The sequence below is a fragment of the Trichogramma pretiosum genome, unplaced genomic scaffold, assembly GCF_000599845.2.
Source record: "Trichogramma pretiosum strain Unisexual culture from Peru unplaced genomic scaffold, Tpre_2.0 scaffold1, whole genome shotgun sequence".
In the NCBI taxonomy this organism is placed as follows: Eukaryota; Metazoa; Arthropoda; class Insecta; order Hymenoptera; family Trichogrammatidae; genus Trichogramma; species Trichogramma pretiosum.
Window position 1 is genome coordinate 1,356,014 of NW_019641703.1, and position 24,705 is coordinate 1,380,718.

General features: G+C 33.7%; 10 protein-coding genes across 17 annotated transcripts; 5 read left to right on the plus strand and 5 right to left on the minus strand.

Moving 5' to 3' along the window:
* Positions 1-77: 77 nt before the first annotated feature.
* LOC106655987 (NADH dehydrogenase [ubiquinone] 1 alpha subcomplex subunit 8) lies at positions 78-1,666 on the minus strand. Of its 2 annotated transcripts, XM_023462851.1 has the most exons (4): positions 1,577-1,666; positions 1,316-1,483; positions 628-803; positions 78-441 (listed from the first exon to the last, which is right to left on the minus strand). In XM_023462851.1, exons 2-4 carry the CDS (start codon positions 1,442-1,444, stop codon positions 219-221), a joined length of 528 nt encoding a protein of 175 aa, XP_023318619.1. In that variant the 5' UTR covers positions 1,445-1,483; positions 1,577-1,666; the 3' UTR covers positions 78-218. The 2 variants fall into 2 exon arrangements, with proteins under 2 accessions (XP_023318619.1, XP_014232086.1); XM_014376600.2 differs by lacking the exon at positions 1,577-1,666 and having other exon boundaries at positions 1,316-1,570.
* A 299-nt stretch (positions 1,667-1,965) lies between these two features.
* Positions 1,966-4,257, plus strand: LOC111694467 (probable isocitrate dehydrogenase [NAD] subunit alpha, mitochondrial). Its single transcript, XM_023462850.1, has 6 exons — positions 1,966-2,052; positions 2,216-2,341; positions 2,678-2,850; positions 2,931-3,165; positions 3,239-3,517; positions 3,599-4,257. Exons 1-6 carry the CDS (start codon positions 2,026-2,028, stop codon positions 3,836-3,838), a joined length of 1,080 nt encoding a protein of 359 aa, XP_023318618.1. The 5' UTR covers positions 1,966-2,025; the 3' UTR covers positions 3,839-4,257.
* A 142-nt stretch (positions 4,258-4,399) lies between these two features.
* LOC106655956 (proteasome subunit alpha type-3) lies at positions 4,400-6,276 on the minus strand. Its single transcript, XM_014376569.2, has 4 exons — positions 6,048-6,276; positions 5,426-5,508; positions 4,959-5,350; positions 4,400-4,876 (listed from the first exon to the last, which is right to left on the minus strand). The coding sequence occupies exons 1-4, from the start codon at positions 6,066-6,068 to the stop codon at positions 4,608-4,610; spliced, it is 765 nt and encodes a 254-aa protein (XP_014232055.1). The 5' UTR covers positions 6,069-6,276; the 3' UTR covers positions 4,400-4,607.
* A 316-nt stretch (positions 6,277-6,592) lies between these two features.
* Positions 6,593-9,447, plus strand: LOC106655938 (N-acetyltransferase ESCO2). 2 transcript variants are annotated; one of them, XM_014376558.2, is made up of 7 exons: positions 6,593-6,804; positions 6,890-7,013; positions 7,091-8,295; positions 8,370-8,577; positions 8,665-8,838; positions 8,916-9,124; positions 9,203-9,447. In XM_014376558.2, exons 2-7 carry the CDS (start codon positions 7,005-7,007, stop codon positions 9,321-9,323), a joined length of 1,926 nt encoding a protein of 641 aa, XP_014232044.1. In that variant the 5' UTR covers positions 6,593-6,804; positions 6,890-7,004; the 3' UTR covers positions 9,324-9,447. The 2 variants fall into 2 exon arrangements, with proteins under 2 accessions (XP_014232044.1, XP_014232036.1); XM_014376550.2 differs by having other exon boundaries at positions 6,593-7,013.
* Positions 9,448-9,511: 64 nt separating this feature from the next.
* Positions 9,512-10,100, minus strand: LOC106656004 (probable 28S ribosomal protein S16, mitochondrial). Its single transcript, XM_014376618.2, has 2 exons — positions 9,956-10,100; positions 9,512-9,824 (listed from the first exon to the last, which is right to left on the minus strand). The coding sequence occupies exons 1-2, from the start codon at positions 10,082-10,084 to the stop codon at positions 9,582-9,584; spliced, it is 372 nt and encodes a 123-aa protein (XP_014232104.1). The 5' UTR covers positions 10,085-10,100; the 3' UTR covers positions 9,512-9,581.
* On the plus strand, positions 9,821-11,874 carry LOC106655969 (dolichol-phosphate mannosyltransferase subunit 1). Of its 2 annotated transcripts, none has more exons than XM_014376589.2 (5): positions 9,821-9,887; positions 10,730-10,867; positions 10,962-11,172; positions 11,282-11,472; positions 11,556-11,874. In XM_014376589.2, exons 2-5 carry the CDS (start codon positions 10,773-10,775, stop codon positions 11,773-11,775), a joined length of 717 nt encoding a protein of 238 aa, XP_014232075.1. In that variant the 5' UTR covers positions 9,821-9,887; positions 10,730-10,772; the 3' UTR covers positions 11,776-11,874. The 2 variants fall into 2 exon arrangements, with proteins under 2 accessions (XP_014232075.1, XP_014232067.1); XM_014376581.2 differs by lacking the exon at positions 9,821-9,887 and adding an exon at positions 10,426-10,507.
* Positions 11,875-12,087: 213 nt separating this feature from the next.
* On the plus strand, positions 12,088-13,621 carry LOC106657551 (post-GPI attachment to proteins factor 2-like). Of its 2 annotated transcripts, XM_023462766.1 has the most exons (4): positions 12,088-12,748; positions 13,029-13,244; positions 13,314-13,470; positions 13,542-13,621. In XM_023462766.1, exons 1-3 carry the CDS (start codon positions 12,313-12,315, stop codon positions 13,439-13,441), a joined length of 780 nt encoding a protein of 259 aa, XP_023318534.1. In that variant the 5' UTR covers positions 12,088-12,312; the 3' UTR covers positions 13,442-13,470; positions 13,542-13,621. The 2 variants fall into 2 exon arrangements, with proteins under 2 accessions (XP_023318534.1, XP_014234625.1); XM_014379139.2 differs by having other exon boundaries at positions 13,314-13,545.
* On the minus strand, positions 13,324-16,819 carry LOC106657515 (L-2-hydroxyglutarate dehydrogenase, mitochondrial). Of its 3 annotated transcripts, none has more exons than XM_014379092.2 (8): positions 16,683-16,819; positions 15,356-15,459; positions 15,045-15,246; positions 14,663-14,875; positions 14,331-14,522; positions 13,780-14,231; positions 13,506-13,713; positions 13,324-13,415 (listed from the first exon to the last, which is right to left on the minus strand). In XM_014379092.2, exons 2-7 carry the CDS (start codon positions 15,448-15,450, stop codon positions 13,518-13,520), a joined length of 1,350 nt encoding a protein of 449 aa, XP_014234578.1. In that variant the 5' UTR covers positions 15,451-15,459; positions 16,683-16,819; the 3' UTR covers positions 13,324-13,415; positions 13,506-13,517. The 3 variants fall into 3 exon arrangements, with proteins under 3 accessions (XP_014234578.1, XP_014234595.1, XP_014234586.1); XM_014379109.1 differs by lacking the exon at positions 16,683-16,819 and adding an exon at positions 16,635-16,680; XM_014379100.2 differs by lacking the exon at positions 16,683-16,819 and adding an exon at positions 16,523-16,568.
* A 67-nt stretch (positions 16,820-16,886) lies between these two features.
* On the plus strand, positions 16,887-18,877 carry LOC106657558 (protein-L-isoaspartate(D-aspartate) O-methyltransferase). Its single transcript, XM_014379150.2, has 5 exons — positions 16,887-17,082; positions 17,375-17,514; positions 17,797-18,022; positions 18,353-18,438; positions 18,578-18,877. The coding sequence occupies exons 1-5, from the start codon at positions 17,022-17,024 to the stop codon at positions 18,746-18,748; spliced, it is 684 nt and encodes a 227-aa protein (XP_014234636.1). The 5' UTR covers positions 16,887-17,021; the 3' UTR covers positions 18,749-18,877.
* A 220-nt stretch (positions 18,878-19,097) lies between these two features.
* LOC106657533 (neurotrimin-like) lies at positions 19,098-23,219 on the minus strand. 2 transcript variants are annotated; one of them, XM_014379128.2, is made up of 9 exons: positions 22,744-23,219; positions 20,928-21,043; positions 20,419-20,722; positions 20,178-20,336; positions 19,946-20,095; positions 19,726-19,864; positions 19,507-19,655; positions 19,375-19,437; positions 19,098-19,291 (listed from the first exon to the last, which is right to left on the minus strand). In XM_014379128.2, the coding sequence occupies exons 1-9, from the start codon at positions 22,856-22,858 to the stop codon at positions 19,182-19,184; spliced, it is 1,305 nt and encodes a 434-aa protein (XP_014234614.1). In that variant the 5' UTR covers positions 22,859-23,219; the 3' UTR covers positions 19,098-19,181. The 2 variants fall into 2 exon arrangements, with proteins under 2 accessions (XP_014234614.1, XP_014234606.1); XM_014379120.2 differs by having other exon boundaries at positions 19,098-19,297.
* Between the last annotated feature and the right edge of the window lie 1,486 nt (positions 23,220-24,705).

Consider the following 24,705-nt stretch of genomic DNA (forward strand, 5'->3'; position numbering starts at 1 on the left):
TCAACCTGCTGAAATTAATTCCAACATTGTTAAAATAATTGATTATGTTTGATATAAAAATAATAATACCTCTTTAATTAATGTACAAGTCGAATATTATTTTATTCTTTAACAATGCTACAACAAAGACAATAACCTTCAAATCATATCAAGGTGTAGAATATTTTCTTTTTAATTATTCAATAATTCAATGATTTTTAAATAAAAATTTTTGCTACTTAATTAGCCGATAAGACTCTTCTTGAGCCATATCTAGGCGGTAATAATGGTTCATCTGTTGACATTGGTACAGCAGCATTTGGAAATTCTGGTGCATTATATGTTGGTTTTGGTCTTGATGTTTCATGAACTTTTGCTTCGCAGAAATAACCATATCCTGGCCTCTCTTGTCCCAAGTTATCCAAAACGCATTTATCAAATACACTTTGTGTTTTGCGACAACTGTAAATATCACAACAGCATAAATTAAAATGTTAACAAAGATAAAATCACAATTATGACAGTAGTTTCAAGATTGGTAAAGTCATTGGTTCAAACAGCAAATATTATAATGTAATATAACATAATGACTCTGAGAGACCTTTCATTTTTCAACTTTGTTCAGAACATTCGTGAATTTTTACTTACGGAGCAAACGATGAACTTCCACTGGATTTATCAATGCAATTAGCATACTGATCAAATTCTTTTCGGCAATGTTTTTTAATTTTCTGGAAGAACTCTAAAGAGCAAGCAGTTACATCTTTTCCTTCTTTTACACATTTTCTAGGATCTTCCTCTTCAACTTTACACAACATGAATTCCTAAAACAAATGAATGAATTAATTAATTAAGGATATAAGAGATTGATTAATAAGGCAGCCAGAGTAATTATAACAAAGAAATATCAAATATATGGGAATATTGACTTGTCAAGATATTTTAGTAATTCACAACTGTGTTTTGAATTGAAGTGTAAAAAATAATTGTAAACATACATTAGTGATATGCTAGCATTAATTATTTAAGCATCATTAATGTTTAGAAATGGCAACAATATAAGATTTCAAAACTTAATGTTAATAGTCACCAGTTGGTAATGAAAATTACTGAAAATTTATCTAATTTGTTTACATTAACACTTTAAATTTGCAGAATATTAAAAAGAAAGATTGCTTCTATTGCTTGTTGTCGTCTGCTAGCATTAAAACATTGGTTATTTTTAAGATTTTTAAACTTTATTATAAAATAAGTGTCAATGTTCTCGTAGAAATTGTGAGGCTTCATCAACAGTCTAAGCATCGCAAGGTTAAATACAAACACAATATAAACTCACATGATTTTTCCATTCGCAATATTTGCCCAAATGATGAGCTGCAGCCTGCAGAGTTGGAAAAGTCAGATTGATTTCTGGCACGGTCAATTCCTCGATCGTGGGGAGGTCGAACTTGTCCGTCAAAACCATTGTCGGCTAATTTTTCGTGAAATTACCGTCTACGGAGCTCTGGAAAAACACGAACGATCGTTGACTTGACAAACTCCGAATGTTGTTATAGTCAACGTTATGTCATAGAGAGCAAAATAAGATCTCACTCACGACAAGTTTTTGGCGCAGCAGCCGCCTGCGGGATTGATCCGAACTGAGTGGCGGCGGGAATGGGAGAACGGTGACCGAGTCGCGCAGTGGTAAAGCTCCGAAACTCGAGTCAAAAAAATTTTTTCGACTCCACGGAGCTACATAAAAAATTCTCGCATTGAGATCAGTATTGCTGTGCAGAATTGACGGTAGTTTGTGGCTCTCGAGTCGACCTGATCGTATCACGTGTGGCGCCTTCGCGCAGATATTTCAGGACGTTGTGCAGAAATTCGTGTTTAGTCAAACTGCTGCCTTATTCCCTCCACTCGTTGCTCGCTCGCGTTCGTCGTACAGGCCTTAATAAAGGCAGACTACTACCTTCTTCAATAAAAAAAAGTCTGCCCTACTGAGAGATTTTGCACGAGTGTTCTATTTATCGACATTTCATTCCAGACAATAAATTTTTAGCAATGTCTCTACATTTGATCCGCAATACCGTAAGTATAGTTATAAAAAATATGGTTATTATCACGTTGTCTTCCATTCAGAAATGAGCGACGTCTATAAATATCGTAACGACAAATGATCGATCTTTAATTAGAATCATAAAGATGAAGTCAATTTTTTCGCTATTAACATGGTACTTCATTTATGTAACAGATCCTTAGCAAAATTAGCGGGGCTCGTTTGTATTCTAGTCAGTTACACAAGTGCACTCTAATCCCAGGAGATGGAATTGGCCCTGAGATTTCTGCAGCTGTGCAGAAAATTTTCGAGGCAGCCAAGGTATGTTATAATTGTTGTACATTAAAAATTTAATACTTGGTTACAGTCACTGTGCTTCACAAACTGTGACTTTTGTTTTCAAAATAATCAGTTACAACGAATTTCAAAATTTGCATGTTTCGTACTTATTTTGATCCATAAAATGAAATTATAATATTTATTTATAATTCAAGTAATACTATCAAACACATTTTTTCTGATTGTAAAAAAATTAATTTGGAGTCTCTAAAAATAAACTACAATATGTTACATAACTATGTTTATTGCTATATCTGTATAGCTTTAAAAGGCTTCATGTATTGTAAATGTTATATGGATGCTTTTATTTTTTTTAAGGTACCCATTGAATGGGAATCTGTAGATGTTACTCCAGTGAGAGGGCCTGATGGCAAATTTGGAATCCCACAGGCTGCCATTGATTCTATCAACAGAAATAAAATCGGTCTTAAAGGACCATTGATGACACCAATTGGCAAAGGCCATCGTTCTTTGAATCTTGCCCTCAGAAAGTAAAGATAATACAATCATCATTCTATTAATACATTTCATTAGAATATTTAATTCATCATAAAATCATTGATCATTTTAGAGAATTCAATCTTTATGCCAACGTAAGGCCATGCAGATCGTTGGAGGGTTACAAAACTCTGTATGACAATGTTGATGTTGTCACTATCAGAGAAAACACTGAAGGTGAATACTCAGGAATAGAGCATGAAATTGTTGAAGGAGTGGTACAATCTATCAAACTCATTACTGAAGAAGCTTCATCTAGAGTAGCTGATTTTGCATTTGAATATGCTCAAAGCAATAATCGTAAGAAGGTATGTGTCTAATAATAATAATTCAACATTTGACATAAAATAGAATATTTATGTTATGAATTAATTTTTGTAGGTCACAGCTGTTCACAAAGCAAATATTATGAGAATGTCTGATGGATTATTCTTGAGATGTTGTCGTGAAGCAGCCCAAAAGTACCCAAATGTTAAATTCGAGGAAAGATATTTGGATACTGTGTGTCTGAATATGGTACAAGATCCAAGCCAATATGATGTACTTGTCATGCCTAATCTTTATGGTGACATCTTATCAGATATGTGTGCTGGATTAGTTGGAGGATTAGGTCTTACACCTAGTGGAAATATTGGATTAAATGGAGCTCTGTTTGAATCAGTAAGTTCTTAATACTTAAAAAAAATTAATTATACTTTTTTATGTGTCAATTTTTTATAAATATATAATTTATAAATTTAGGTCCATGGAACAGCACCTGACATTGCTGGACAAGACAAAGCCAATCCTACTGCTCTTCTTCTTTCGGCTGTCATGATGCTGAAACATATGGGTCTCAACAGTCATGCCAAAATTATTGAAAATGCAGCATACGAAACCATCAAAGAAGCCAAATATTTGACTGGTGATCTTGGAGGTTCTGCTAAATGTAGTGAATACACCAATGAAATTTGCAAACGAGTAACAGCACAGACGAAATAAGTGAACATTTAAAAGATCTTTGTAGTGAAAATTTTGTCCTATATGAGCAATCACTGTCTTGTTCTATTCATTAATTATTCTTGTGATTCAGGAATCACTTAGAGATATATATCTCTGACGATTATAAAATTAATTATTGCATGTTGATCATCTAATTTTCATATTAGGTCTGACCCATATTCATTTTGAGTCTAGAACTATTTATAAAATTGCATAAATAAACCTTAATAGCTAAAATGTGTACAAATGTTTTGCAATGAATAGCAAAATTTTACACTTGTATTATTTCAAACCATAGATTAATCATAATTGTATTTACCAAAAGTGATTTGAAGCTTTCAAACATACATGTTTTATATACTTTAAGACCTTTAGAGTCAGATCATTGCTCTATAATATAATGATAGTTAATAAGATTACATGGTTTCTCTTCACTGATCCTTATCTTTCCCATCCTATTTATTTTACTCATCAAGATAGACCATTTTTTAAGCTATTGTAATTATTTGATATTATTTTTTGCAGAAATGGAGTACTAAGTCAAAAAATTAAAAAGAGTTATTGTGTTTGTAAAAACCATTCCTTATATTTATTTGTTTTTTTTTTTCTTTTGAGAATAAAGATTTAACATATTTTTTTATGTAAAATCAAATTTATCATACATCTTGACTCAAGAGTTACGACGATGTTTAAGAATAAAGTTTTTATGCAAATTAACAAAATGTACTTCCGATTCTTTTTAGAATTAAACGGAAAACTTGAAATATTTTTAAATTTCGTCGACATCGCTGTCCGAATCATCTGCTAATATTTGACGGGCTGCATTTTCGGCTTCGGTTTTGATGTTCAACGGAACTTTTTCGTGTTTTCCTTGAGTACATTCACCAACCCAACTCATTTCAAGCTCAAATTGTTTGTCTTTCAATTCATCATGAACCAAGTAAATAATTCTTGCGGCTTCCTTTACTAGAGCAATGTGATCCAGTGTTGAAAGCTTGAGTTTTTCAATTTCTGTTTTAGCAGCTTGTTTCGCTTTACCTAATGGCATAAAAAATGATAAAAAATTGTATTATTTTTAACACTCAAAATTTAATTACACAATTACAAAATTAAAATTTACCAATAGCACATCCTGTATATCCATGAGATACTCCTGAAGGATCAATCATATACATTTCTGGTTTATTATCTTCATAAGAGCTCAAAATTGCTGAGCATCCGTATGGTCTGACGGCAGAGTACAGAGTATACGCATGCATGAACATTGATAAACGATCATTAAGGTATTTCAATGGGATACCAACTCCATATTGTCCTCTGTAATTTGAAGCTTCTAATCTAGCAGTTTCAACTATTTGACGTGCATCAGAAATAAGTCCTGATACAGCCAATCCTATATGCTGATCAACATTGAATGTTCGTTTGTTTGAAAATGGCTCATAGAGTTTAGATGTTACTAATTTTTCTACAGCGAAAACTACACAATCTTTTCCTTTCAGTCCAAGTACAGTTCTGAAAGCATTTAAAAAGTCAAAAACTGACAGAATAAATTATATTTGGATATTTAAATTAGATTTATCAACTTACCCACTATTTTCAACAGCTTTTTGGGCATATTCTACTTGAAATACACGTCCATCAGGAGAAAATTGTGAAGCTGAGAGATCATACTGGAAACATAATGAAATTAATTAATTATTTGAAGATTTGGTTGGCAACAGTTTATAGCTGACATTTTTTAATCCCAAAAATAAGCTGATATGGTATAAGTAAATTAGAAAATTGAAGAAGAAAATTGAAATTACAAAAATACCTCTAGTAGTCATAGAATGACATACACATTTTGACAATTTCAAGTTAGACAAGATGGAGATTAATTATAAAAATATTGTTTGCTTCATAAGTATTCTAAATGAATAAACAAATTGACGAGAATTCATCAATTTCTCATATTTTTGTACTAATTTCATTAATGAGCAGTAAAAGAATTCTAACCAAATTTACATTGTTGTGCTAAACAAGCACATATTTACGGCGTTTAGTTGAATTTCTTTCAACGTATCATCATTGCATATTTTCATAGACTACTGAATGTTTACCAATTGATCTTAAGGATATAGTCCGAGAAATAGTAAAAAATGCATAAATAAATGAAAAAAATAAATCTGCGAAAAAGTAAAATTGGCAAGGATTGAAAATATTATTTTACCCCTGTGCCGATGGAGCTCATCGTGATAATGCGGTTTTTAAATTAAATTGCGAGAGCACGTAAAAATAATCAAATCCTATGGACTTGGCGTCGAAGGGTGAATCCTGTTTTCTGGTTGACACTTATCAACACACTGCTCCGGCGATTTAAAATTTTGGATGATCAAGCACAACGCGTTTGCAAATTGAAAAGTTTGTAAGGACATGAACACGCAGAAATCAAAAGATGATTCTGGCATGTACAATGGAGGAATGAGAAACCAATTCGCAGACGGTTCTTGTTCGCGTCAAATTTTGCCTCGGTCAATATTTCATTAACTGCTGAATCAAATAAAATTAAAAGTAATAAAATGATTTTTAACAAATTGTTAGTTGAAGGTTTTTTGTAAACATATTGTGATTAATTAAATTTTTTTTAATAAATACTGACTAATAATTGTCACTGAAATTTCGATTTGGCATTGTAGACTGCACGCATACTATACACATACACAACACACATTGACACATTTTTCCCGGCAAATTTTTCTTGCTTCAGTCGCAAGTCCAAACACGCAGTCTTAAGTTTGACAAGTAGATTTATGCTTCATTTTTTATAATTTTCTACTTTTCTTAACATTAGTAGTTACAATTTTATGATCTTGATCAACAAAAAAGAACTTGTATATAATTCTGTATCTTGCAGTATTGTTTTAAATAATATTTAGGCGCGAAATATTTTCTTTATCGGTGTGATATTTGGAAGTACGAAGAAACTCGTAAGTTATAGGAATTGACATGTGCTCGTTTTGCAACACTTATAATTTTATACAATAAAGTTATACTGCACGTTTTTAAAAATAGCACTCATTTATATTAGCCAATTTGAATTGGTGACAAAGACATTCCAAGAAAGTTGTTACTAGTATCAAATCAAGGAATTATTGCAAAGCATCTCTTCATAAAAAACTTATCTAAGATGCCTGTTGTAAGCATTATATCTGCATAATTGTTAATTCAAGAGAACAATCATTTGAGTTAAAATGAATGTTTTAAATGTTCCAGGAATGGGAAGAACCAAGTATTAAGCCCACAGATGCATTTAAGAATTTTTCAAATGACCGCTCTGTGAATGATAAAAAACGTTCATTACATAATTATAGTATATCAAGTAATGAAGAAATCTATTATGATTCTTGTGACGAGTTCTCAGATTCATCAGAAGATTTACCAATAGGGGAATGTGTGCCTGAAACACCAGAAAAAAGTAGAAATAAAGTTCCTGTAAGATATGCTATACCATTGCCTAGAATACAAAAGAAGAAGGGAAAATTGTTAAATGCATCATTCACTGAAAATACCCCATCTCCAGAAATAAAACAAGGTTCTGAGAAAATTTTAAACAATTTAATACCAAATGACATTAATAAAAGTGAAAGTTTAATCAAACCTTTATCAAAAGTTAAAATAAGCCTTTTCCAAGACCGAGATTCAAATTCTAATGTAAGTACAAGTCTGAACAAATCTGTTAAAGATATTAAAGAAAAATACCAACCACCAAAGATAAAAACACCACCAAATACTCAAAAATCATCTTATTACAACCCTTCATATTACAAAAGTAGTGCTAAGAATAAAAAAGCAATGGATAAAAAGAAAAGAAGAGATGGTGGAATAAATTTTGGAGTTGGGCATGGAATAAAAAAACCAAAACCCAAGCCCAAACCAGTTATTAATAAAGCAAAAATTGAACAAATAAAAGGCAAAGATAGCAAAATAATTAATTCTAATAATATCAAAGAAAATGCTACTGTAGTAAATAAAGTGATAAATACAAAAAAAAGTAATAATCCAGAAACTTTGCAAAAAGCAAACTCAAATCTTAGTACAGACACTTTCAACATGTCAACTGAGGAAAAATCTAAATCTTATTCTTTTGAGGAAGATGAAGCTGTAAAAAAGATAGATGTAGTTAATATAATAAATAAACTTGAGCATGAAGATAAAGAAGAAAATTTAAAAAATAAAATCAGTTATACAAATAATGATTTATCAACTACGTGTAATGATAACTCATATAATGTAAAAACAAGTATTATAACAAAAGAAGCTATGGATAACAATCAAGAATGCCCTACAGAACAAACAAGTGTTGATTCAATTAAATTATCTAGTTCTTCAACAAGTTCAAAAGATTCTAGTAACAATACAGAAACACAAGAAAAATATTTTCCCTTATTTTCCAAGAATTTTAATCCAACTTCTAAAAAGTAAGTATTTATTATCCAAATGAAGATTTCATATAACTGATGTAATTTTTAATATGTTATTCATTTATTTTTAGTAATCAGATGACTGAAAAACAAACAACTAATGTTTTAAAATCCATGAAAGATAGTGATTCTGAAAATCAATATCAAATAGATGCAGGTCAAAACAAATTTGGAGCCATAAAATGCAGTGAGTGTAAAATGATATATCAAATTGGAGATAAAAAAGATGAGACTGCCCATTACAATTATCATAATACTTATAAAGTATTAAAATTCCAGGTAGTTTTCAAAATCTAAATATAACTTGAACATCACCAAAATTTATCACTACTTAAAATAATTTAATAATAATAATGATTTTTTCAGGGCTGGAAAAAAGAACGCATTGTTTATAATAATGAATTAGCAGATGTGCGTATTATATTGGTAGAATCTCATGATCCAAGTTCTCATTGGAAAAAAGTTTTTGAAATTTTTCATATTGCTAATGAAGACTTGGGTTTCTCTGATTTTACAAGTGAAAATGTTGAAACCAAAAAAGTAATTTATAATTTATACATAAACAATTCCTTATTTATATAATAATTCAATTGTATTTTTTTTTTTCACTTTGCTAGGCATACCTGTACATAGAGAAAAAAACAATTGTAGGTCTATTGATAGGCGAACAAATTAAATCAGCTTATACTGTATTACCAGATTTAGTACCAGGTACAACATGTTGTTCAAATGAATCTACAGATGCTAAGTGTGGGATTTTTCTTGTGTGGACAATTGAAAGTCATAGAAGAAAGGGTATTGCTTCAAAAATGATTGATATTCTCAGGTAAAGATGATTAAATGAATTTCTATTTGATGTACTTGATTATTAAAATAGTATTTTGATTTGGATTTCAATTTTTAGATCAAGCTATTACTATGGTATAATCTTGTCTACAGAAGATATTGCTTTTTCCACGCCAACTATTAGTGGAAAAGAATTTGCTAAGAAATACACTAAAACATCTAGTTTCAAAGTTTATTAAAACTGTTTAAAATTTTGTTGAAACTGTTATAACTTGTTTTATATGAGAGTATGTTAATAATAACACTCTAAGACTTCTGTATATTCATACAACATTTTGATAAATTTATATATTTTGTATAAAATCTTTTTTGCCCTTTATCAATACCTTATGATTCTATTTTAGTTGAAATGAAGATGAACTAATAATTCAATTTAACAATGCATTTAATTCAAACAATAAGATGTACAATTAATTTAATTATAAATACTACATTAATTATTCCATATATTTGATCAACCTTCTTTGTCTCCACGCTCTCATGTAAGTTCTTGGATGAACTGGTAAAAATCCTGCTAATCCTAAAATTTCTAGGCATGGCCGAGTAACTTTCATATCTCTAGTAAACCAATATTGAATTCTTTCTAGATTCAAAGCAACAAGTTTTTCACTGTGATTGTTGTGTACTGTGTCATAACTGCCAAGTTGTTCAACTGCTCTGACTTTTTGTTGACTTTTTTGCTAAAAAAGATCAATTAAATTTTAAACTTTCAGAAATCGCATTGAAGACTTACATTTTATAGAGTAAATTTCTGTTTACGTCAAATAAGCTTAATAATTTAAAGATAATAATTAAGAAAAAGTATATTTACATTCATTAAGGTGAGGTGATAAAATGCTCGATTCGCACAGCCGTATCTAATAAATCTTAAAACTTTCGGGTAAGTATCTCCTGCTGGAGATCCATATCCCGAGGCAAGATTCAAGTATAATCTTCGCATTGTTAATAAATTGATATATAATCAATAAAAGAATTCTTTTGGTTTGATGGTGCAAAATTTCGTGCACCGGTTTGCTGGTTAGCAGACAGAGTAACAAAAATGCACTGAAATTGAACGTGCTCACAGCTCAATTTTCAAGCTTCTTCTGCAACGATGATTTTAGGCATGCTGAATGTAGAATTGGGTGTTTGTTTTTTTGTCGCCCACTTACGGTGCATAACCTATTTTTTCGAAGTTCCAACTCACAACTGTTGATCGTAATGAAATATGACAGCAGAGCAATAGCAGCATAGTGATCTCATGTTGTCATTATAGTACAATTTTGTAAATCAACTCAGTATTTTCATTCCATTAGCTGTATCATTTAAGTAAAGATTAGGAGAGTAAAAACTGTATTTATATTTTTAATACTATAGACATTTGGTAAGTGATAATGGCTCTAAAAATATTTTTGAAATTTTATTGAATATATTCTTTATCTCTGTGTTGATTAAATTGAGAGCCTATGTGGCAATTTGTTAATATAATAAAATCTTGTCTAAAAAGTTTTAGTCTTGGCTGTAGAATCAGTTCAACATTTTAACCACGTACAAAGAAAGTAACTATTAAAAATGTGCAATCACTGATAAGAGTGTTTTTTTGCAGGACTTAACTTCTTTAAGATATTGATTTCATCAAGTCATACAAAATGGTTCACAAGTACTCTATTTTGCTTCCTACTTACAATGAAGTCGATAATTTACCTTTGATTGTTTGGCTTATTTGTGAACATATGAATAATGTGTAAGTATAATATCACAATATCACAATATCACAATAATAGTGATTAAAAAAATCAAACACTTAATTGATGTATAATATCTAATAAATGCTTCAGGAAAGCCAGTTATGAAATTATCATAATTGATGATAATTCTCCTGATGGCACTCAGGATATGGCCAGACAGTTGCAAAAAGTTTACGGAACAGATATTGTTCGTTTGGAGCCTAGAGCCAAAAAATTAGGTTTAGGCACAGCTTACATTCATGGAATGGAACGAGCAACTGGAAACTTCATCATTATCATGGATGCTGATTTGTCACACCATGTAGGTTTTACAAAATGCATTTTAATTATAAACAAAAAGAACTTGTTAGTTGTTACTTTAAAAATGGGTCAAAAATTAGTAATTGATCTTTATGACCTTTATTCTCTAGCCAAAATTCATTCCTGAAATGATCAAACGTCAAAAAGAAACAAACTGTGATATCGTCACCGGTACTCGTTACGCGGGTAACGGAGGCGTTTATGGATGGGATTTTCGCAGGAAATTCATCAGTCGAGCAGCTAATTACTTGACGCAAGTCCTCTTGGCGCCTGGAGTTAGCGATTTGACAGGCAGTTTTAGGTAAAATATCGTCTTAACTTCGTATTCTTAACTGTAAAATTCAGGATAAAATTTCACTTTACAAAAAATTTTTTTCCCTTCAGATTGTACAGAAAAGAAGTGCTGCAAAATCTCGTTTCGTCTTGTATATCCAAAGGATACGTCTTTCAAATGGAGATGATTGTCAAAGCTCGTCAGTTTGATTATTCCATCGAAGAAGTACCCATCTCGTTCATTGATCGTGTCTACGGAAGCTCGAAACTCGGCGGCTCCGAAATAATCCAATTTGCCAAAGGACTCGTACAGTTATTTTTCACAATCTAATAAGCCAATTATCGATTGGAGAAATTGATTTTATAAATTGTACATTGTATATAAAATAAAATTTTTTATTCGAATCATTTTTAAGGATTCGAGACACAATGCAATACTATTTTTACTTGTATACGTCAAAAGGCGAGAAGCTCTTTGAATAAAATACGATAACCGTTGAATCTAAGACTTTAATTTGATTATACAAAGTTTTTCAAATGACGCGCTTCGTAATCCTTCTCATTGGCCGCCTTACATGGTCACGTGTCCATTCCTCGGCTCGCGGCAGACGGCTCATTGCGAATTCGCGAGTCCAATGTCAGTGAACCATATTAGTATACAGACGAAAACAGCTGCATCTTTAGTTGCATTGCAAACGCGCCGTGTACAGTCGTGTATATATAGATAAGATTCGCCTATCAATGTCTACAGTCTGACTTGAAGCTCGCTGACCGGTATGCGAGCCACACAACACAAAAGGCCTCCGTTCGTTACACAATCTAAATTATCATAGTTTTACAATTCGGAGCAAATAAACTATCTCAAATCATGAACGAGTTTAGTGTAAAATCCGACTACATTCCTTTGGTCGATAAGAAAATTAGCAGTTTTCGTGTCATCATACCGTTCGCGAGAATCGCGTGGTTCACCGTCTCGATACAATGCTTCAGTTTTATTTTTTGCATTTTGTGGACAATAATGTACAACTTCGAGGAGTCGACCAACACCCATTGCAAAGTGTATAATGCATTACCATCGGTTTCTGCTACCATTGGTCACTATCAACCGCAGAAAAACATTTGGAAGATGACCACTGTGATCCAAGCAATCATTAGATTTTACATGATTATCCTGCACTACCAATACTACAAAAAGAATACATATCCTACAACTCATAAGCTAACTCGGTTAGCTCTTGTGACTTATGTAATTGAAAATACATCATTAGTGACTCTCAGTTTTTGGACGTCAAATGAAAATTATGGTAATTTATCAAATTATTCATTTTATCAGTTTTATAGATAAATAAGTTAATTTCTTTATTAGCACATAAGCTGCTTGATAAGATGTCTTACTATCTGTTGCATTTCTTGTAGATATAATTTTTAACTTTATCCACACAAAAAAAGTAATAAGAAAATTTTAATTAAAAATTAACATTTTTATTTAATTAGTTCATATAATATTTTTATAAAGAATACATAAAAGAAAAAATTAATGTAGATAATAGAATAAATTTATTTTAATAAAATACATTTTTTCAGCATTGCACAAGCTTTCGTTTATGATATTTTTATTCACATCATTTATATACATGAATGTTTCATACATAATTGCAAAAATGTGCCGCAGTACAACAAGAGAGGTTCATGATATAATTTCGCTCAGATGGAAATTAAGAGCTTTGATCTCAAACTTAGCTGGAATAATTTTAGCTTGCTATTTTTTCTATAGACACAATAAATACTGTGAACCTTTTGGTAAGAAAAAAAGGCTACAAGAAAAATTATATCATGATTAATCTTAACTAATTTAAATATTTTTTCCAGTCTATTCACTATTTGCCTTAGCGGAGTATCTTGTTGTTTTAACAAATATGGGATTTCATGTAACTGCAGCATATGATTTTGCTGGAAGAAGTGTTCTGATATCTAGAAATGGATTAAAAATTTTATGATTGGCCATAATTGCTTAAGGACAGATAAAGTAATTTATAAAAATGTGATTGTTATATTTTTTACCTTTTACAAGGTTCAGGAATAAAAGTCTTTTTCTAGTTTATTAGAAATGTACTTTGCTATTGCCAAACTACTCGTAGCTCCTGGCGATGGGGCATTACGACAATGTAAAATTCTTTTACCCATTTCTCCAGTACCATAATCAAAAACAAAATCATCGACAAGATTCCCATCCCTATCAAGAGCTTGGGCACGAACACCAGCCGGACCTCTGAAAATGTATTTGGTTTTTAATATACAATGGAATGTTTAGAAAAATTTGAATAATAGTAATTACCGTGTGACCATATCTGTTTTTACATCAGGAATGAATTTTGCACAATCTTTCACTGCTAATGAGTAAAAAGCAGATTTGAGAATTTCTATCATTCCAGGGTAAGTATACTTCAAACCAAGTTTATAAAATCCAGGAAATTTCAAAAAATCAATGCAGTCTCGGATATTGATATCTGACCAGCGATATCCTTCTCTAGAAAATGCCAAAACTGCATTTGGCCCTAGCCATATATCACCGTTGATTCTTGGTGTGAAGTGAACACCCAAAAATGGAAGTTTTGGATTCGGTACCGGATATATATTCGTTGAAACCAGGTGAGAGTGTTCTTTATTCAAAAGAAGATATTCTCCACGAAAAGGCACTATAGCTGGACTTTTGTCGCACCCGCTCATAACGGCTAGTCTATCCGAATGCAAGCCTGCGCACGTCAATACATGCTTTGCCTTGATATGCTGCAAAAATTATTTAAAATTTTAATGAACAGTCAAGAAGGTGGAAAATATTATTATCGAAAATTGAGGAAAATTTCAGTTATGAAAATAATTTCTCACCTTGCCCTTAGAAAGTACGCGAATATGATGAGAATCTATTTTCGCGGAAGAGTCTTCGGCTTCTGCAAATCCAGTCACTTCGAAGTTTAAAAATACATCGCCACCCATTTGCTGAAAATCCTTCGCAAAATGATTGCAAACCAAAGCCCAATCAACTATTCCAGTCCACGGCGACCAAATCGCTTTTTCACCCTGTAAATGATTTCAATCACGAACAATTTTTATACACGATTCATGTATAATTTTTATATAAAAGCAATTTTGATATAAAATAAAGAGTGTACATACGCCTGAAACAGAAATATGATTGTTTTCAAAAAAATTATTTATACCTTACACTTTCCTTCATAGCTCGAAATTTTATCTTTGTCGACGATTTTTATATCGGGACAATTATTTTGTAAAGCTCGTTCGTGAAGATTATTCAGCTGCGCAACTTGACTCTTATTTTGAGCTACAATAAGTTTTCCGACTTTTTTGTGAGGTATGTTGTTCTTGTTGAGATAATCGTAGGACAAATGCAAGCCTTCGACGCATAATTTTGCCTGAAAAATTGAATCGTATCATTCCGTGCTTGCAAAAAGCTCAAACCTCAAGAAATCGCGTTACGCGCGCTTGGCTCGAGAAAAGCATCAGCCTTTTTCAATTAAGAAAAAAAGGGGAGCCTTGATAGATCGTATAATTCGTCATTGTAAGTTTATTGGAAAGGCTTACTTTTATGCTTTGCGGCTTGTAGTAAATGCCCGCGTGTATAACGCCGCTATTATGTCCAGTTTGATGTTTGGCAAGTTCATTCTCTTTCTCGACAATAGCTATCTTAAAATCGGGTCGCCGCTTTTTCATCTCTCTGGCAGTCGCGCATCCCACTATTCCGCCCCCGACCACAACGAGGTCGTACGTCGTCGTCGAAGGACTTCTGTCGTGTACGAATTATTCAAATTGGGTATTATTATTTTTTTCGCAAATTACTTACGTAAGATTTGCGTGTGCTATCAGAGAGATAGAGAGAGAGAAAAAGGACTTACTTGGCGAGCGAACTGTCGCATCGATGGATAATAGAGTGTCTCGGCAATTCGCGTGTCTTAATTTTAGTTAAGATTTGCTTGTAAAATGTATTCATTCTGGAAATCTGTTCGTGCGCAATAGACAAAAAAAAATTAGTATTGTATACGAGTTCAGCGTTACGTTGACTTTTCGTGCATGAATGAAAAGTATAAATAATGAATGACGCTTAAATAATTTGAGTATGTAACTTCGTACTTGCGAAAGCATAAAGATTATGCAAGCACGATTTCAATGCCATAAGTTATAATATCGGTATTTGGATTTCTTTCAAATGTTGATATTTTTGATTTGAATGGATCTTTTTCTTTTGAAAATAATTTGAAAACCCATTTTATTCTTGACCATTTATGATTTGAATTTTCAAAAAAAAAAAAACACGAGTTCAAATGAAGCATTTTAATTACAATGCAACAGCAAAAACAAAAGATAATATAAATAAAATTATTCTATAAAAATTTTGAATTGTCAAATTAGACTAAATAAATAGAATGTGTAAGTCATCTTCCTTCATAAAACCGTTGGTAAAGTTAAAAATGTAATCAATTAACAAATTCAGTTGAAATATGTGGATGGTATTTGAGTTTTTATTAAATGATTAATTAAAATTTTATATTTTGAAGTCTTTTTAACTGTTAACAATTTTAGACACTAATGAATTAAATGAGGTTTATACAGACCAACCAATTACCAACTTTAATAATGTCTAAAGCATCATCATGTAATGATAGTTAATCATTTCATTTTAATTTACAGATAAAGCATATGCTAGAATAACTGTTTGACTTTAATAGTAAATAAAATATGCACTTGGTTTCAAGTTTCTTTCTTTCCTTTTTATAACTTGTGCAATAGTTTGATAGCTACAAAATGTCTTTGTTCATCATATGATACAAATGCCTTTAATACAGATTGAGTGCTTCTTTTAAATTATTAACCATAATTCAGGCAATTATGTAAGATTAAATTTTTATTGATATTGCTCTTGTAAAATTATCTTTCATGCTTTTCATAAACACTATTTATGCAATATAATAAACTAATAGTTACACTTTTACACTTTCAAGCATTTTAATGATGAATTTATTAATGATGAGATGAAATATCTAAATTTTATGAACTAATAATACCTAAAGTAAAGCCGACAAGAAAACGAGATGAATCAGTATCAATATCATGTGAATATGATTATGAAATCAAATTCTCTCAATAAAAATTTCCACTACATGAAGTAAAGTTTACCTAGCCATGAATGAGCGTCAATGATTTATAATACGATTATCTACATACATGCTAAGAATATCAACTATCATGAAACCACATTGGTATCGTGTCATTTAAAAATGCAGACGGACTTGAGTTTTTTTTAAGGCATTGACAGTTTACGTGAGAAAGGTTAATGCACAGTAGAAAGTAGAAACAGACGTAGAGGGAGTCTACTGTCATCATATGCGTGTTGTTTTGCCTGTCATAACCTGAACCGAGTTGTTTACCTGCTATATTATGGTCTTGAAGAATCAGTTCATGCTCGAGCAAGAATGACATTTATCTGTTAGCAATTTGTGATATTTGATGCTTATAACGTTAATTAATTATTGATTTCGTGTAGTTTTAACTGACATATTTCCGATGTCTTTCTCCGGACGATTTCATGGTCAAAATCACATAGAATTAATTAATCATTTGAAACGTGAGTTGAAATTATTTTGTATACATTAACTTTTACACGAAAATCCATGATATTTGTTTAATTCCGTTTTTTTTTCAACTTGATTCTTTAAATATAATTTTATTATTATTAAAATGCAGAGTTATATCTGTACTGACAAGTACCTTCTTCAACTTTACCAAAGAAGTATAAAAATTTTATCAAAAGTTAGGGAAAAACGTAATAAATTGTATTTTATATGTATTTGATGTAATTAACTGTAGCCTTGCAAGTTTTAGAAATGATTATGTTTATTGATAATGATTTCTCTTAGGATCTGGTATTGTCAAATCAAGCAAAGTTTATGACGTTATGTGTAAAGTGGATAGGGGTAAATATATCAGTCCTAAAATTGCATATGTTGACTCGCCACAAGGTATAGGATATGGTGCAACAATAAGTGCTCCACATATGGTAATTGCTTTTAAAATTTTTCAGTTAAACATACTTTGAGTTTGAGAGTTTCATATTGAAATAGAGTGAAGCATGAAGCTTTTTTTTGTTACAATAAATAATCTTAATTTTTTTATATGCCTGCATGAACATGCTAATTGTTAACAAAATATTTTTACTAGATTAGCTACCAAATGTGTATACTTTTTGATATTAACGAATCATAGTTTTGTATGTGATAAATCAGAAATGTTAATTTAGATTGATCTAGTTTCTTACAAAATAAATTCAATGTATTTTTAGCATGGATATGCATTAGAATATTTATCCAGTGCATTACGTGATGGTGGGAGAGCTTTGGATGTTGGATCAGGATCTGGCTACTTAACTACATGCATGGCCTTGATGGTTGGGCAAAGTGGCACAGTAGTTGGAATTGAACACATGCCAGAACTCCAAGAAATGGCCAAAAGAAATATTGAGAATGATAATCCTGAATTGCTTCAAAGTGAAAGAATTAAATTGGTCGGTGAGTCTTAGGGTTAATTATTTTATTTATTAATTTTCTTCTTGAAATAATTAAATTAAATTACTAAAATTAAGTCTAAATTAGATCAAATCTATAAGAATTATTTTTAATTTTCGTATAATCTTAGGCTTTCGAAATTGTGCATTATGCACTAGTGTGCAAAATAACATGTTTCCGCACTCGATATGTCGCACAAATTTGAAAATTACGCGTAGATACTTGAAATGATCTTACGATTTATAATTCGAGATAACTGTATTTTTCGTTCTCTTCGAAAACAAATTTAATCAGATTGATCAAAAAGCCAATTTTGTATTAATCATTTTGCAGTTGGAGATGGTAGGCTAGGTTACCCATCAAAAGCTCCGTATGATGCTATTCACGTTGGTGCAGCGGCTCCCGAAGCGCCAAAAGAAGTAAGTCTTCTCATAAATCATTCCAAATATTAAAATTTCAAGTCAAAATAATCATAAAGAAAAAATCATTCAAAATTCTAATTAATTGATTAATAAAAAAAATTTGAGGAAGTGGTATGATATTATACCTTTATTTTAGCTAATAAATCAATTAGCACCTGGAGGTCGTATGATCGTACCAATTGGTTATCAAAATGCCGATCAAACGTTATTCCAAATTGACAAAGCAGAAGATGGATCAATTTTACAGAAAAAATTAATGGGGGTCGTTTACGTCCCATTAACGGACAAAAAGCTTCAATTGAAATGAAATAAATAGATTTTTAGTTCAAGTTGAGTTGATTTTGATCACACAAACACGTTCATCGCATGTTCATGATATATAAAAAATTTATATTATACCGAACATTGTATTAAAAAATTTGTTAAAAAAGTACGAATAAATACTCATCATTTACACAAATGCATCATACTTACTGTATTATAATTTCCACCATTTGACATATTTAATTATAATGTAACTGATGTATCAATCACAATCAGTTGACACATTTGGCTCATTGAGTAATTAATAATTCACACGAATACTCTTTTGATATAATGGATTCGGGACAGATAAAATAATCTCTTATTTTTCTTTTTAAATTTTAGCTCATATTGTAAATCGATGGTACATATTAGATACTAGTACATTAGAGGTAACATTATATTTACAGCAGTTTTACTTTAGCTTAGTTTTCTGCCTATGAAATTGCAGTCAATAAGTAAGCAGCCTTAATTATAAGCACAAGAAGTTGGCAATATTCGAATGCACTAATCATACTTTGGCCACCAGAGTTCTGAGCTGAATCTGCTATACCTTAGAAAAAGTAATAAATTAAGATTTGCATTGTAAAAAATGCTCTACGTAATATTCAATATCTTTAATGAGCTCACCATCTGAAGCTGGGTAATGATGCGACGCGTGTGAAATCTTATTTGAATTGATATCGTCTATCTCTGTATAATTAAAAACATAATTAAATTTGAGCTAGCTGACCTTTTTTTATGAAGGTTGTCGATACTTACTATATAATCGAGATACGCCCTCCACCTTGCCTAGGCTATTACTTGATATGCAACTGTAGCTGCCAATGTCATCTTCCTTAAATTGCCGTATAATAAGTATCATGTCGACTTTATAGCCTTCGCGTTTTTCTTTGATTGTATATTTTGGTCTGGAACAAATTTTACTTTTAAAAGAACTGATTATCATAAAGAGTAAGTACAGTTAACTCAAATACGAACCCTTCTAAAAGCATTTTATTTGGATTCTTTAGCCAATAATTCACGGTATTTGGATGAGCCTCTACGCTACATTCTAAAATAACATCGGTACCGACTGGCGCTCCGAGGAGCTGATTCATAGCCTGAACACTGGGTGAAACTGTGATGAAGAAAAGAAAACATTTTGAAGTTAAACGATGATTAGGAAAATCTATATAAATTACGATAATAATTGACTTACAATTGACCGACAGGGTGACGCGCTTGCTCACGGCCGGATGCACGTCGTTGCTAGCTATACACAAATAAGTTCCCATTTGCTTCCTGTCGGCTCGTTGTAAAACTAATCGCGAGTCGTTGAACGACGGCACCTCGTGAAACTGAACGCTACCTGCAATGTATACATATTTTCATACATCAATTTTTTCTCATTAACAATTCTTATTTGTCGCGAATCGAATTAAGATACTCACTGTACGAAGGCGTTCTGAGCAAAATCGGTTGGCCATCCTCGCGCTTCCAAAGTATCCGCGGCGGAGGCTTGCCAACGGCTTTGCAGACCAGAGTGGCGTTCTCCCCCTCGACCACCGACAGGTCGGCGCTCGTCTCGTTGTTCAGAATGTCCGGCGACACTGCGAATCGATCAATTATCGGATTATAATTAATGTATACATAATGCAAGAGCTCGGTGTATACGCGACTGTAGATATGTACCCAAAATATCCAAGCAGCCGATCTGCGATATCATGGGACTGGTGTTGATTTGGCACATGTAGCAGCCCTTGTCGGACTCCTTGGTGTTGCGTATGATGAGGTGCCAGGTGCCGTTCGACGTCTCCTCCACCTCGTCCCCGCAACCACTACTGCTGCTGGATTTGTGGTTGCACTGCTCCTGACTGCTGCTGCTGCTCTTGAAATTGTCCGCGTGATCGTACTTGACGACGATGCGCTCGTTCTGGATCACGGTGCGCGTGTGCAGCGATATGATCATCTTGTCCGAGGCCCTCAGCCATCCGACCTAGAGAGAGGCGCGCGGGGGAAAAAAATTATCGTGAAATTTTCTATTCGAACATTTACAGCCGCACCGTATTACCACAATCCGATAATTATATCGGATAACGGATTTATCGGATTTTAAAATGAAGTGGAAGTCGCGGAATAGAACAGTTATTGGCAAAGTTAATGATTATTTTATTTTTAATTCGATTTGAAATAGTTCATACCTTGTATTTGCCGATGTTACTGATGCTGCAGGAGAAAGTCGCCTCGCGTCCGATGGCGACCGTAAGATTCTGCACCGGCCCAATAAATTCTGGTCCATTGTGATAAGATAAACCGCCTGAAAAATTGTTCATTATAGCAGCCCTGACAGCCCACCAACGCGTACGTGTAAAGAATGATCGTATATAGAAAACGCCATGAGGCTTGTCGTCCCGGAGAAAAATATATAGTATTACAGCCCGAGAGAGATGAAAATCCGCGCGTACGCCAAAATTTTCATCACGAATGTAATTCAAAAGGAGAGGAAACGAATTTTATCTCGCGCGCGAACGTTACACGTTGTAGCAGTTCGCGAATGAAAAAAGGAGAAAAAAAAAGGAAGCGATAACCGATTTTTCAAAGGGCAGCGCGAGCTCGAAATGATGAACGATTTAACTGCACCACCACCCGGGTGCGAAGCGCGTCGAGGTGTTAATTAATACTTGAAGAACAAAAAAGGTGATTTGTACAGAGTTAAAATAAAAAAAAAAAAGGGCACGAAAAAGTTGGATGCGTTGTCTATTTTAGAGTAAGCACTCGTGAAAGTACTCGTCGTTTAGTACTGTATAAACTTTTTTCTCCGCGCGAGCTACTTCTTTAATTTGAAAAGTACAGACGAGCTGGAAAAATTGATGTCATATGATTCCATGATTCGAGCTTATCCGACGGAATTCATCTGTTTTAAAAGCTGCGTTTAATAAACTCGCTACAATTGCATTTTTCTCGTGCATTTATTATCGTAGAGCTCGATCCGATTTTGATGAGAAAGAAGAATTTTTTTACGAAAATATTTAATAAAAGGGACGTATCTTGAAAAATTAGACGAAAAAGGGAAAATCTAGTTGAATAATGCATTAATAAACCCTTCGAACGGAAAAACAAATTTATAAAAAAGCTACTTAAGCGCGGGCGCGCGCGGTAACGTAAGTTTATTTCGGGCTTTAATATATCTAATGCAAAATTATACGAGCGCTAGAGCCTCTCATCGGTAAGTAAAATATGCGTATAACGGGGCAAATTAGCCATGAAATTCGATTTATAGGCCAGGAGCAAAAAGGAAAAAAAAGAAGAGGATAGGAAGGTTCAATTTGAATTTAGTTAATGTATATCAGGCCGTAAAAAAAAAAAAAAGAAAAGAGAAAGTCATGAAAATGAAACGGATTTTTTCTCCGTGAAAAGCGTCGACGACGAGTAATCTTCGCTCTTCGATTATAATGCGAGGAGAAGCATCGGTTTTTATTCACTCGTAAATTAAATTATTTTTTAAGCCACCATTCAATGCGTGTGCGTTAACGCGTGAAAAGTATATATGAATTTATTTTACGGAAATGAAAATTTTTCTCCTCTTCTCTTCTCGACGCGCGGCTAAAAGTAATTACTCGATTGAAATTATACCGTTACTTTGTGAAACGCATCAAATAATTATCAGCGGGTTGTAGGTGGTGATCGTCATTCGTCGTCTTTCAAATTAAATTTTTCATCACCAAAAATAAAAAATTTACAGCTATAAAAAAATGTTAAATTAATAGTATACATCGTACATGCTTCGTTTCTTATTGAGATTTATGAAGAAGAATTATTTATTATGATTAATAATTATTTCTAGAACAAATCGTGCACCATTCAAATGATTTCATTAGCTATGCAAAGCAGCATAATTTTCAAAACTAAGGAGCTTACGCGTTCGAATCAAGCGCACTCGCTAAAGCTCGAAATATTAATATAGAAAATTTTTTATGTTTTTAAAATCGAAAAAAAAAAATAAATAAATAAACTCACCACGATCCGTGCTCTCACCGATGGTTTTCGTCTCCAAGACCGTTATCACTTGTCCCAGCAACAAAGTAGTTATAAATAATATCCTATGTAATACTTGTTCCCTCGAGCGATGCATGATAATCTCGCGATTCAAAAATGATCTCTCTCATCTATACAATAAAAGCACCGATCAACGCGATTGCAAGTTCGATCGAAAGATCATCATCATCGAGTCATCGCGACTGTGATCTTTCGTGCCGCACAACACGCCGATTTGCCGTCGTCGTTCCTTCTCTCTCGCTCTCTTTCGCAAAAAGGAAAGAAGAATAAGGAGCTCGTGCAGCAGCAGCAGCAGCAGGCCCGCGCGAGATGCATGAGAGCTCTGTGTGTCCTCCTCCTAGGCTCTTTTGCTATAATGCGTGTGCCTCGGCAGCAGTGTACTCGACTGCCGCTGCCGCTTGCTGCAGCTGCTGCTCTATCCCGGGACAGCAGCAGCGGAGTCTGGTTTTACCAGGACACACAGAGAGCAGAGCGCTTCAAAGCTTCGCTCGTTGCAAGCTTCAAACACGCTCACACGCTCAATCCCTCCCCCTTTCCTACCTCCCTGCCGCCTAGCTCCAGCAGCGTCCCATCTCTTTCCCTCTCTCGCTCGTGCATGGCATGTGCCCAGCAGCAGCAGCAGCAGCAGGAGCCCGAGAGAATTCGGTCTGGCAAGCTCACGCACGCGCCTCGGCAGAGCTGATGCTGCTGCGGCGAAAAGCCCGGCTAGCCTGCTATGTGTATAGTCCTATATACCTAGCGCAGCGTGCATGCATGTCTCTCGCGACTGCTCTTTTCTTACCTTGCCGCCGCCGTAGCCGCCGCCGCCGCCGCAGTAGCAGCGGAGCTAGGCATGTGCACGGTATATACCTCTGCTGCTGCTACTACTACCTGGCTGGCTGGCTGGCTGGCTGGCAGTGCAAGCTCGGCGGCACTTCCGTGCCGTATACGGCTGTGGCAAGGTCCTGTCTTTATCTTTACCTGCCACGAGCGAGCGCGCGCGGCAGCCGATATATATACATATATACATAGTGTATATACTGCTACTATCGGATACACGTATATATAGTTGCCACGGCGAAAATTGAAGAATACGACAAGATATAGCCTCCGGTTTGGGTGCCCAGGCGCGCTTGCGCACCAAAGCTTGCGTACCCTTGATTCCCGGGCAATGGAATTTGTTATCTTTCTCTGCTACTGCTGCTGCTGCTGTGGCTCTGTTGTATGTAAGCTAGGCTAGCAGCAGCAGAGCTATACCGTACCCCAGCGGCCGCCGCCGACGTCGCAAGCTCGCTCGCTCGCTCGGCTGCAGTGCCTAGTGGTGCGGTAACATTACCTAGGCCAGTTTTCCCCCGTGATTGTTTGTCTTTATAATGATGCGCTTGGCTGCGGGAAATTTTTCGCACGCGCGACATATCTCTATATATTTGTAAGCGCGGCGCGCGGAGAGAGCTTGCAGCAGCTTGAGCGTATAAGCGCGGCGCGCTGCTCGACCGCGCGATCATCAATTTTTCGAGGCTTCTATTTGTCATAATTTCTTGATATAATGATTTCGTTGGAGAGGAAAAAAGACTTTTTTTTTAATCAATCCGCGGAAGGAAAGAATTTATACACTTTCCGATAGTGCAGAGCTTTCGACGACGACGTGAGAGCCACTCTGCTCGGTATTAGGCCGCGCGATAGTTAAGTTTTCTTTATACGCAATTTTTCCGGCCGCTCGTTCGTGTTAATTAAAGTACTCTTGATATCTTCTTCTTCTACTTCATCTTTTTTTTATATCTCATGCTCGCGAACGTTTTAACGATTAAGCGCGCTAGATTAAGAGCAAAAAAAAAACAGCGCGAGCTTTTTTTGATGATGAATTCCATATACGGCACGGAAACGACACGGTGTGACTTGAAAATTACATTTCTCTTCTTTTTTTTTTAAATATATATGAACGTC

Coding starts and splice junctions, on each gene's coding strand:
- LOC106655987 (XM_023462851.1), bottom strand. CDS start 1,444: ATGGTTTTGACGGACAAGTTCGACCTCCCCACGATCGAGGAATTGACC. Junction 804..1,315: donor ATTGCGAATGGAAAAATCAT/GTGAGTTTATAT, acceptor CATTTGTTTTAG/GAATTCATGTTGTGTAAAGT. Junction 442..627: donor GGAAGTTCATCGTTTGCTCC/GTAAGTAAAAAT, acceptor TGATATTTACAG/TTGTCGCAAAACACAAAGTG.
- LOC111694467 (XM_023462850.1), top strand. CDS start 2,026: ATGTCTCTACATTTGATCCGCAATACC. Junction 2,053..2,215: donor TACATTTGATCCGCAATACC/GTAAGTATAGTT, acceptor TTTATGTAACAG/ATCCTTAGCAAAATTAGCGG. Junction 3,518..3,598: donor ATGGAGCTCTGTTTGAATCA/GTAAGTTCTTAA, acceptor TTATAAATTTAG/GTCCATGGAACAGCACCTGA.
- LOC106655956 (XM_014376569.2), bottom strand. CDS start 6,068: ATGAGCTCCATCGGCACAGGG. Junction 5,509..6,047: donor TGAGCTCCATCGGCACAGGG/GTAAAATAATAT, acceptor TTATGTTTCCAG/TATGATCTCTCAGCTTCACA. Junction 5,351..5,425: donor AAAGCTGTTGAAAATAGTGG/GTAAGTTGATAA, acceptor AAATGCTTTCAG/AACTGTACTTGGACTGAAAG.
- LOC106655938 (XM_014376550.2), top strand. Junction 8,296..8,369: donor TTTAATCCAACTTCTAAAAA/GTAAGTATTTAT, acceptor ATTTATTTTTAG/TAATCAGATGACTGAAAAAC. Junction 8,578..8,664: donor ATAAAGTATTAAAATTCCAG/GTAGTTTTCAAA, acceptor TGATTTTTTCAG/GGCTGGAAAAAAGAACGCAT.
- LOC106656004 (XM_014376618.2), bottom strand. CDS start 10,084: ATGCGAAGATTATACTTGAATCTTGCCTCGGGATATGGATCTCCAGCA. Junction 9,825..9,955: donor ATCACCTCACCTTAATGAAT/GTAAATATACTT, acceptor GATCTTTTTTAG/CAAAAAAGTCAACAAAAAGT.
- LOC106655969 (XM_014376589.2), top strand. CDS start 10,773: ATGGTTCACAAGTACTCTATTTTGCTTCCTACTTACAATGAAGTCGAT. Junction 11,173..11,281: donor ATGCTGATTTGTCACACCAT/GTAGGTTTTACA, acceptor TTTATTCTCTAG/CCAAAATTCATTCCTGAAAT. Junction 11,473..11,555: donor GATTTGACAGGCAGTTTTAG/GTAAAATATCGT, acceptor TTTTCCCTTCAG/ATTGTACAGAAAAGAAGTGC.
- LOC106657551 (XM_023462766.1), top strand. CDS start 12,313: ATGAACGAGTTTAGTGTAAAATCCGACTACATTCCTTTGGTCGATAAG. Junction 12,749..13,028: donor GACGTCAAATGAAAATTATG/GTAATTTATCAA, acceptor ACATTTTTTCAG/CATTGCACAAGCTTTCGTTT. Junction 13,245..13,313: donor TAAATACTGTGAACCTTTTG/GTAAGAAAAAAA, acceptor TATTTTTTCCAG/TCTATTCACTATTTGCCTTA.
- LOC106657515 (XM_014379092.2), bottom strand. CDS start 15,450: ATGAATACATTTTACAAGCAAATCTTAACTAAAATTAAGACACGCGAA. Junction 15,247..15,355: donor TGCGACAGTTCGCTCGCCAA/GTAAGTCCTTTT, acceptor CGTACACGACAG/AAGTCCTTCGACGACGACGT. Junction 13,714..13,779: donor AAAACAGATATGGTCACACG/GTAATTACTATT, acceptor ATACATTTTCAG/AGGTCCGGCTGGTGTTCGTG.
- LOC106657558 (XM_014379150.2), top strand. CDS start 17,022: ATGTCTTTCTCCGGACGATTTCATGGTCAAAATCACATAGAATTAATT. Junction 17,515..17,796: donor CAATAAGTGCTCCACATATG/GTAATTGCTTTT, acceptor ATGTATTTTTAG/CATGGATATGCATTAGAATA. Junction 18,023..18,352: donor TGAAAGAATTAAATTGGTCG/GTGAGTCTTAGG, acceptor ATCATTTTGCAG/TTGGAGATGGTAGGCTAGGT.
- LOC106657533 (XM_014379120.2), bottom strand. CDS start 22,858: ATGCATCGCTCGAGGGAACAAGTATTACATAGGATATTATTTATAACT. Junction 21,044..22,743: donor CGGTGAGAGCACGGATCGTG/GTGAGTTTATTT, acceptor ACAATTTTTCAG/GCGGTTTATCTTATCACAAT. Junction 19,865..19,945: donor CGTCACCCTGTCGGTCAATT/GTAAGTCAATTA, acceptor TCTTCATCACAG/TTTCACCCAGTGTTCAGGCT.